The sequence below is a fragment of the Sardina pilchardus genome, chromosome 6 (genome assembly GCF_963854185.1).
Source record: "Sardina pilchardus chromosome 6, fSarPil1.1, whole genome shotgun sequence".
Lineage (NCBI taxonomy): Eukaryota > Metazoa > Chordata > Actinopteri > Clupeiformes > Clupeidae > Sardina > Sardina pilchardus.
Genome location: NC_084999.1, coordinates 2,527,112 through 2,537,096, shown reverse-complemented (window position 1 = coordinate 2,537,096; position 9,985 = coordinate 2,527,112). Strand labels below are relative to the sequence as shown.

The following is a 9,985-nucleotide window of genomic DNA, read 5'->3' as shown; positions in this document are numbered from 1 at the left end:
GCACACAGTTAGATTCACACACACACACACACACACACACTCAAAATCATACTGCATTACAGATACACACAAAAAACACTGCACGCGCACACACACACACACACACACACACACACACACACACACACACACACACACAATCATACTGCATTACAGATACACACAAAAAACACTGCCTACACACACACGCACACGCACACGCACACACACACGCACACACACACACCTCTTTTCTCCTGCAGGCATTGAGAGGACAGGCTTGAACCTCTCAAGGCGGAGCTTGCATCATCATCATCGCCCATCCAGGCCCCAGCCCTTTGCACAGACCCAGCGAATGAGAGACTGCGGACCGCTGAGGAGGAGGGAAAACAGACAGGTGTAAAGTTCCAGTGGAGGAATTGATATCATTACCTCAGATGTAAAGACTCAACATCAGTGGTGAATTAATACTTAAAACTTATTCACAAACTCTTTTGAATCAGTAAGCATCAGGCTGTCCCTTAAGGCTTCTTGCTTAAAGTCCTTTTTTGTCATGACATTTTTTGTGACTTCATTAATTTAGATCTCAAACACTGCATGCATTTGAACACACACATTCAAAAGTAGAAGGAAGAACAGGCGACACCAAACTGGAGGGAGAACACACTAACACACAAAGGGCTAAAATAATACAAACATGCTGTCAGATACAACAAAAAGTTTACTACTCTTTGCTTAGCAGAATTAACATCAGTTATATAAATGCAGTCAGATGCATTTATATAGACAGAGCACACAGATTGTGTCATGTGCAGACTCCAAAAAGCTAGAGAGGATTAGGCATACTAGCATCCTGAAGTGTTTGCATTTAAGACATGGAAATGGCAGAGCGGTGATCTGTGAGAATGGAATCCATGATAATCTGAGTTAGCTCTCTCATTATCATATCTTGCTAACAGGATTAGATCCTTTCCAGTAAGCTGTGCCGCAGTTAAGCACATGCACAGGAACAGAAGCACAGGGACACACACATACCCCCTCCCCCCAATCACATACACAGTCAGCAGCACACAGCTCTGCTACACAGCAGACAGACACTAGACACACACACACACACACTCACACACACACAGACAGGCAGACGGGCTCTAACACAGACAGAGCAGTAAGGCAGACTGGGTGTTGGGCGGGCGGACAGACGGTCCGAGAGTGGGAGGAGAGAGAGCACAGAGAACGTAGAGGTCCCTTACTCAGAGCACAAGATGGACGTGGAGGTGCCTGCTGGGTGGGAGTGGGGGTGGGGGGCCCCTGCAGCGGAGCCCTGGCGGGGGGCGTGTAGAGGTAGGGGTAGTAGAGCGGGGCAGCTAGGGCAGGGAGGGTGTGGCTGCGGGGGAAGAGGGGCGAGCACAAGCCGGACGCATCCAGCCCAGGACCCGGGAGCCCGGACCTGTAAGGGGGCGAGATCGCGCCTACGGGGGAGAGGCGGGGAGGGGCACCTTTGTGCAGGGGGCAGTTTTTGGGGTGGTAGAGGTAGCAGGTGGGTAGGGGCGGGGGCTGTTTTATTCCTGCAGAGCCCAAGGACGTCATCTGGTCTAAAGACGAGCCCCATGGGATGGCTGAGTCACTCTTCTGGTGGAGCGTCATCCCATGCTGTGAATCAGAGTTGATCTGCTTGTTTGAGAGTGGGCAGCTCGGGGCCTTCTGTGTCTTAGCATACTTAAGCATCTCAATGTTTTTGTATGGAGTTGTGTTGCCATCATTACATATGTCTTCTCCAATGTTTTTGCTGAAGTCTGATGTCTTTTCCTTACTCTGAGGATAATACAGAGAGTCTACGTTATAACTTATATCTGTGGAGACCAAGCTGTTCATATTACTGCGAGAGTCACTATCAATCTTATTAGTAGTGGGTCTCTTACTGCAGTACAGAGAATCAAGACTACTTTTAGAAATTGTATCATGGAGGTACAGCGAATCTATGTCGCTGTTGATGTCTTCATTCAAGAAAACATCTCCTACGTCATCTACATTGTGGTTCAAATCAGAGCAGTAGAGAGAATCAGTGTAGGTCTGACTAACACAGTCGGAGGTTGGACGTGTTCTGGTTTCAAGGCCTGTCTTTGCGTGAGCAGAGATGCCAGGCTGGGCCCTGTAGAGGCTGTGTCTGCCTGTCAGGAGGGGGGGTGGCATGGGGGAGGAGTGCAGGAAGTACGCAGGGGGGGGTGCTTGGGGACGGGCAAGAGAAAGGGGGGGCGAGGACACTGCGCCAGGGGTAAGTGGGTAGAGCGGAGGCAAAGATGGGGTGGGAGGGGGCAATGGAGTGTTTAGAGGGAAAGGTGGATGGATGGGATGGATGGATGGATGATGGAGGGATGCATGGAGGAATGCAGATGATAGGGAGAAAAGCAATGTAAGAAAGGGTGAGGGGAATTCAGGCAACAAGAGGGAGGGAGAGAGAAATGGAGAAAATGTTAGTGTCATTTTGAACGCGCGCGCGCAAGAGAGAGAGAGAGAGAGAGAGAAAGAAAGAAAGAGAGAATTTACATATGAAATCACCCCTGAGAGAAAGTAAAAAATCCATCTCCACCACATGCACAGAATTTGCACACATCATACTCTGAATTACATCTGAGCACGAACACATAGCACAGTACAGCACGCCGCAACACAACACATGGAAGTGGACTACAGGACCCAGATAACAGCAGACCGTGGGCCACTTCAGGCCCAGACTCGTCTGCTGTATGAGGGCTGGGATGTCTGGATCATGATCACACAACACACACATAACCCATTGTCAGCCTAGCTATTAGCAAAGCAATCAAACATTGTGTCAGGAGCTGTGCTCATTGACCTTTGGAACCTTCCTAACTTTTTCCTCCAACTGCCGATGCCCCTGCTCTCCTGACGAACTATAGAAATAAACTAAATAATTAAATCACCACACCCTCTATTGTTAAAACTAAAACACATTAATTGCAGGTGGGAATATAAACATGACGCTATGCTAATATCGTTTTAGCAGTTCAAGACAAAGATTTGTGATCCAAAGCAGAGGTTTTAGGTAGGCTACATCTACACTGAAATTACACGTATTCATATAAAATGTATCAACTCATATTATTTTCCACATACAACATGACTGTGGTTGCACGTTTTAATGGATAGTGTTGATTTATCATTTAAATCCAGTGGCTACCTTCACCCATAGCCTTCACCCTGTTACCAGTAGGTAGGTAACAGTAGCTATGCTGAGTCACATATACTTCTTCACAAACATTTTCAAGTTGTGTATAAACCACATTAGTTAATACACTGATAAAGGACGTACAATTTTTACACAGAAGTGATCATAGTTAAAGCAGGTGGAACACAATGACAACTACGACTACTGTACCTTGGGTTGCTCTCTGCTAACATAAACAGAATGAGCTTTTCCTGTATTTTTTTCTTGAGTGTTTTTGTTCGCCTGTGATAGGTTCAGAGACTCAAATGCCCGCCTACTTCCCTCTTAAAGGTATACACACGCTAAATGACAGCTCAGCAGATTTAGACTCCTACTTCTCACTGCATTTATTATAATATTCATTCACATGCATTTATTAAAATAATTTATCTAATACATTGTAAAAAAAATGTTTTAAATATTTACAATGTTGTACAGTTTTCTGTACACATTTCTTAAGTCACATCTTAGGTCTACTTAATGTCCAAAACACAAAAGTAGTGTCCCAGATATCATAGGTTTGTCTCTCTGAAGTGGAATAATAAAATACTTTATTTATGTTGCAGAGAACGCAGGTGAGCTCGCACAGTTACAAAAATAACTAGGTTAGGGGAAAAATCTAATCTTCAAAACACATATTTTTTTTTTGTTTGTTTGTTTTCCAGAGCCAGTTCATCTTGATCCACTGAATTACAGCGAATGGGTCAGATGTAGCCTCAAGCTAATTTAATTTTGCATCACTGGATTGCTACAGCAGAACAAGCTGCTGGAGAAGAGCGATTACCACCCTAGAGAAGCAGAGTGATATTTACAGCTTGTACAGGATATACTGGCATGAGGTGTGTAATTTGAGCTGAGTCGATGGCTGCAGTCAGGCTGACGGAACAGTCCGGAAGGGAGGAGGTATAAAATGGCAGAGTCAAAGTCAAGAGGAACACAGAGGAGGAAGGGCCTGGTAGACAGGACACATCACATTGGAGAGGAGATGGAGAAAGATAAGCCAAACACAAGGATGAAGATATATATATATATATATATATATATAAAGAGAGAGAGAGAGAGACAGAGAGAGAGAGAGAGAGAGAGAGAGAGAGAGAGAGAGAGAGAGACAGAGACGGGGGGGGGGGGCTCTATTAACATGTATGATGCAGTAATTAAGATAAACTGATTTAGAACTAAAACTAATTTAGGTTAAGTTAAATATTGAGGTTTAGGTGGCCTAATGAATCACACCTTATAATTTCCTATCTGAAATTATTCAAATCATTATTTCAGTCATGTCATGTATTGTTAATGCTACAGTGTAGGTACTGCATTTAATTATTGTTATATTATAGTTGTTCTATTTAATGATCATTTAAATCTATATATAGAAAGTGGAATTTATCATTTCACTTTTCACTGTTTATTTGATGTGTGTTTCAATTATTGATTTGCATATGGAAAAATGTATATGACAAATAAGTTTTATTCAACATAATACACATTTTACATACATACAACTATATGTATTGTGTAGGATTCTGTTTAAATTGCTGGATGTATCTCACAGTACAGGGCAGAGGCACTTAGCTGTACTTCACGCCTGCAGAGAGCATGAATGATTTAATAAGCGTAGATGACATCACATGCAATGACAGCAACATAAAAGTCTCTGCAGCATCCAGAATCTCTACGCCTACCGGATAGGCCACAACCCCATCTACCCTGGCAGTGATTGAGTGAGGGCCATCCAACTGACTGATGAGTCATGGGTGGCTGGAACCTGATCCAGTTCTGGTACGGTTTTGGCCCTGACATGGGGTGATTGTGCACCAGCTGCTCTCTTGGGTTAGCCAGTTCCTGACTGTCATTCTCAGCCCTGTTCTCACTCATGCGCTGAAAGCCTTCTGATCTGGCTAAACATTATATGCTGGAATTATGATGGACCAATCACAATGTGCCATGGCACAACGAGGCACAAACTCACCTGTAGTTCTGGACTCCAGGGTTCTCCCTCCATCGGCTCTTCCTCTCACCTGCACCTCCTCCTCCTCCTCCTCTTCTCGTTGCTGCCCGTCCCCTGCCCGTTCAGCTCCCATATTCCACAGGTTCCCCTCGCTGACTGAGCAGCCAATCCGCTGTGAGGAGTGGGGTTCTGCCTGCCCGTCCCCCTCGAGGGTGAGGTGACGCATCTCCCTGAAGAGGGACAGTGAGGCGGGAGTGGGCGGCGGCATCAGGAGGGAGGCCTCGGCCTGAGAGGTGTACTCCCATTGACTGCCGTCGCCGCCGTTCTTTCCCCGCCTCCACTTCAGGTTGTACAGGAAGTCGGGGTCCGGCGTCGCCACAGTCGGGTCTGGCTCGGGCTCAGCAGGCGCCGGCAAGGAGCTCTGCTTGCTTCGGTTTCGCAGCTCTTTGAAGGTTGTGACCTTTGACCCCAGCGGGACCTTGGGCAGGACGACCCCGCTGGTGCATTTCCTCAGCTCCCGCGGAGAGGCCTCTGTCTCTGGGGTGAAGGCAATGAGCCAGTCGAAGCGCTCAGGGCGGGCGGCGTTGGCAGGGACAGTGCAGGGCATCACTGGAGGAAGCTCAGGTGGTTTTGATGTCACGGGTGGACACGGGGGCAACGGGCGAGGGGGTGGTGGGGGAGGCGTGTCAGGTAACTCAGATGAGTAGTCAAAGCTGTCAAAGCTGGCATTAGTGCTGTTTGCATTGCTGATCTCAGTGCTGTAATAGGAATCAGTACTCAGGCTAGTGTTACCACCGTATCCACAGCTACAGCTGGAGCTAGTGCTGCCACCATTTTGCTTCCGTCTCCGGGCCATCGCTGTGAACGAGGTTGTTCTGAAAGTATCCCTCTTTGCCTCTTGTGTTCTATCTCCAAATGTGTCATTTCCTTGAGACATGTCAGTTCCTCGGTGTTCGCCAAACTTCTCGGCCTCCCCCCATCCGTCTATCCAAGCCCCCTTCACTCCTTTTGGTTCATACTTGCTCACTCTGTCTCTGTCACTCATCTTCACGTTTTTTCCACCCCGAGATAGTCTGGCTGTCTGAGGCTCAGGCCCTGGGGCAACTGTGCTCTTCTCCTTCTCCTCCTCTCCCTGGCTGCTGTCGAGGACGTTGCCGACGCAGACGCCCAGCTCCGGGCTCAGCTTCAGCAACTCCGCCTGGGTGAGACCAGCCAGCGCCAGCAGCTTCTGGATCTCCACGTCCAGGGCGTGGAAGGAAGGTGGTGGAGGCAGTGATGGTGGCGGCGGGGGGGTTTTGGGTGGAGAGGGTAGGGCTGGAGGAGGAGGGAGAGGAGGGGGTTTGGAAGTGGGGGGCGGGAGAGACATGGGCGACTGCTCGGCCTGAAGCTGGGCGCACCTGAGCGCCTCCCGACGGGCAAGGTGACGGGTCCTGGGGGGAGGGATGGGGGGTGTGGGAGAGGGGGCACAGGGGCTGGCTGAGTAGAGGGTGAAGTAGGATATGGCCTGAGAGGGGGGAGGCGGGAGGGGTGGAGGATCGGGAATAGGTTTCTTGATCAAATGTGAGGAAGGAGATGATGAGCTGACAGCACTAGATGTTGGGGAGGGGCTGGAGGATACTACCGGCGAGCTCTGCTCAATGTTTATGTATGTGTGAGTCTCAGGTTGGGCACTCACATGTCTCACTGGAGGCTTGGGCGGACGAGGAGGCGGCTCCACAGGCGAGGAGCCCAGAGAGTCTGGGACCGCTGGCTCATCCAAATCCGAGGGGCCACTGACGTCCACTCCAGCATCGGAAAATTCCTGGGAGTCGCATGAGCTATCGCCTTTGTACAGCTTCCAGGGAATGTCGATGTTCCCCATCTCGTCCAAGACATCAGAGATGTCCTCATCTTCCAGGTCCAGTCCTGCTTCTTGAAGCTTCGCTAGATGGAACAGTTTCACCTGCCGGTTCACCTTCTCGAGTCTGTACAGGTGGTCCAGGCGATCTCTCAGGCCCATTTCGTCATCCAGCTCCCAACACACCACTTGCACAACGTGATAGAACCGATCCATTTTCCCAAGTTCATCCATGGAATCCAAAAAGTTTAGAAGGCCAGGCTTTGTGCCAAATTCCTCTGTTTCCTCTTTGCAGTCTGCAAAATCGGATGAAGGAGAGCATGGAGCAGATGGGTAACCTTCATCCGGGGAGCACGGGGACATAGGATGACCCGAGGGGACATTAGGGTCGAGTGGCAGGATATGAGACTGGGCAACGGGAGAACGTGCTGATGGGTACCGCTCTGGGACGTCCTGGTCTTGAGATGACAGTGAGTATGTGTCAGGACAGTCCAGCTCCAGATCAGAGCAGCTACTTATGGAGGTGGAGGAGGAGGAGGTGGAGGAGGTCAACGAGAACTCCAGCATGGACGCTGGACAGTCACAACAGGACGGCACGAGAGTGTCGTCATCATCATCGTCTCCATCATCTTCTTCTCCCACTGCCACCTGGTCGTTTCCATTGGGATCTACACCTGGGGAAACGGCGACTTCAATATCAGAGTCTTCTTCTCCCACCCTTTCTTTGTCTTCTACCGCTAAGTTTTCTTCCTTCTTTTTATCAACCTGAGAGACCGGGCCTTTTGAGCCTTTCGCTGCCTCTTTTGCTTTCTCTGCAGTGCGATCTGGCTTGGTCTCGGCCTTGTTCTCCACCACTGGCTTGCGCTGCCAGTCTTCCTCCTCTTTGCGGGGTATGGAGGGCTGCTGCAGCTGCAGCTGCTGTCTCATGGTGATGGTGTTGTTGTTGTTGTGGTTGTGATTGAAGAGGCTGTTGCTGTCCTGCGGTGAACGACCATCACAGCACAGGCAAGGCAGGCTTGGCTCGTTGCAGTTCGGGTCGGTCACAACAGGAGGCAAGTTGGACACAGCCTGTCTGCTCTTCGGCTTTGGATTGGCTGCACTTGACTGAGTTGTGTTTTTCTGTTGCCGGGCTACTGTAGGTTTGACTGCAGTGTTACGGGCAGCTTGGGCTCCCGAACGGAACCTGGAAGACTCAGGGGGACCTCGAGTAACCCGACGGGTGGAAGAGGTCGCTGTGTTGAGTGAAGTGTTCATATTTTTGTCTTCCCTCCTGGCACCTGGACCATGTGTCTTTGGTTCTGCCTGTCTGTTGGTTTCAAAGCGACGAGGCCTTGCAGGAACGGAAGGCCGGGAGGAGGAGTGCATTGTTGTGAGATTATGGTTTTCAGGGGGAAAGAATCTTGACTTTGAGGTGAAATCAAAGGAATCAATTTATATTTTACGGGAGGCTAGTTCCAGACCACCACAAGCCCTCGTGGTCACATCTTGGCCTAACTCAGGTCCTGAAATCCAAGGAGAGCATAAAGTCAGCGCAGACACAAGCATAAAAGGTAGCCTACTATCCATCTCTACCAATTTGATCATATAAAGCACAGGCCTAACGCATATCACATTACATTCATCTGCACCAGCCCACCCTTGCCTTACTTCACACAGTCAAGAAGGATTCAGCATAAGGTTGGATTGTAACGTTGGACAGCAACATCCTCCATTGAAAACAGGATATATTCAAAACGTACTAAATACATCAAAGAGGAACTAGGCCTGGGCCTGTACTGGACAAGTAGGCTAAACACCGCAGTGGGCTGCAATAGGCGAATAAGATGAAAACCAAGAGCCAATTTAATGTCTTGTCATACTCTGAAAACATTTGGAAACTAATTAGCAATTATAATCGTATTTCGGCATCCCAACCTACGCTGTTATTCCGCTCCGCTGAACGATAAGACGGCCAAAGGCCGTCAAGGGAGATATATTTCTCCATGCCTGTCTTTCTTCCGCATCCCTCTTTCCTCCGTACAAGTCTGACAATGAAAAACCAGAGGAACCTAATGTCCTGATACAAATAATCATCCAAGAAAATGCCTTTAAACTACAAACAACAGCACATTTGTGCGGATCATAAAATCCACCTAATGGCAAACTGTTCCCTTACACATGATTTACCCCCGGCTATGCGCTGCTCGCATCCAAAATGTCCTTGGACAAAACAAGGAGGGGAACGCAGAAAGCACGATCCCCTATGAACTATTGACACTATTAAAAGCCAAATATATGTAAAAAGAGAGATTTACAGGGCTTATAGTACATCATCTAAATAAGTGCCAACATTCTCCATCTTATTTACCAGTAACTGTGTCGACCATAACGGGCCGATGGAGACAGGGAAAGGACGGAGGGAGGGGGCGCCTGCCTACCACCGCATCGAGGTGCTGCCTCCTCCTCCGCTCGCTGCCAGGATGCTATTTTCCCAGCTAGGTTACTGCCACGGTAAGCGCCCGATATTCTCGTGTTATCAACAGAATACAAAATATACTGCCTAATATTGGCTCCATTTATCTATTTTGGTTGACGAATATTCACATAAAAAGCCCAGTGCTGGAAGAAATAATAATATATTTGTAGGATAATGAAGAGACCGCATCGTAAACAGCAATCCGGTTGAAAAAAAAAAAAGAATTGTAAAGACATATCATGTGTAAACTCACCTCAGCTTCCATAATATTCCCCGTCTGTGCACACTGGCAGCGAAATGCAATCCTGACAGTCTTCCGCTTGGTTCCAGCTAAATTCTCTACCTCGGCGACCCCCTCCTTATCTCGCTCTGCCCCCCTCCCCTCGCCTCGCCTCTCCACGCCACACCCCTCCATTCGCGCATCTCCGTGCTGGCCTCCTCTGGGCGATGTCGCTCTCCCCCTCTCCCCATCACAACACTACACACAAGGATGTGGATTCTACTCTATGATACGGTTCTCTATCATCTACCACAGTGAAA

The 9,985-nt window shown here is 48.6% G+C and overlaps 2 protein-coding genes across 3 annotated transcripts in view; both read right to left on the bottom strand.

Moving 5' to 3' along the window:
* The window catches only part of LOC134082393 (AP-4 complex accessory subunit RUSC1-like), a 14,729-nt gene extending 8,422 nt beyond the window's left edge, over window positions 1–6,307 (bottom strand). Inside the window, exons 1-2 of one of the 2 annotated variants that reach the window (XM_062538074.1) lie at window positions 5,175–6,307; window positions 227–352 (exon numbers count right to left, since the gene is read on the bottom strand). In XM_062538074.1, the coding sequence (XP_062394058.1) occupies window positions 227–352; window positions 5,175–6,198 (1,150 nt within the window). In that variant the 5' untranslated portion in view covers window positions 6,199–6,307. The remainder of the gene's footprint in view (window positions 1–226; window positions 353–5,174) is intronic. The other variant, XM_062538075.1, reaches the window with a different exon arrangement.
* On the bottom strand, window positions 6,201–9,759 carry LOC134082247 (histone-lysine N-methyltransferase SETD1B-like). Its single transcript, XM_062537896.1, has 3 exons — window positions 9,699–9,759; window positions 6,309–8,492; window positions 6,201–6,226 (listed from the first exon to the last, which is right to left on the bottom strand). Exons 2-3 carry the CDS (start codon window positions 8,353–8,355, stop codon window positions 6,201–6,203), a joined length of 2,073 nt encoding a protein of 690 aa, XP_062393880.1. The 5' UTR covers window positions 8,356–8,492; window positions 9,699–9,759.
* Window positions 9,760–9,985: the final 226 nt, after the last annotated feature.

Excerpts from the sequence above, each read along its gene's own strand:
- LOC134082247 (XM_062537896.1), bottom strand. The coding sequence starts at position 8,355 with ATGCACTCCTCCTCCCGGCCTTCCGTTCCTGCAAGGCCTCGTCGCTTT. Across the intron at positions 6,227-6,308 it reads GGAGCTGGGCGTCTGCGTCG|ACTATCTCGGGGTGGAAAAA; the intron begins GCAACGTCCTCG and ends TCAGACAGCCAG.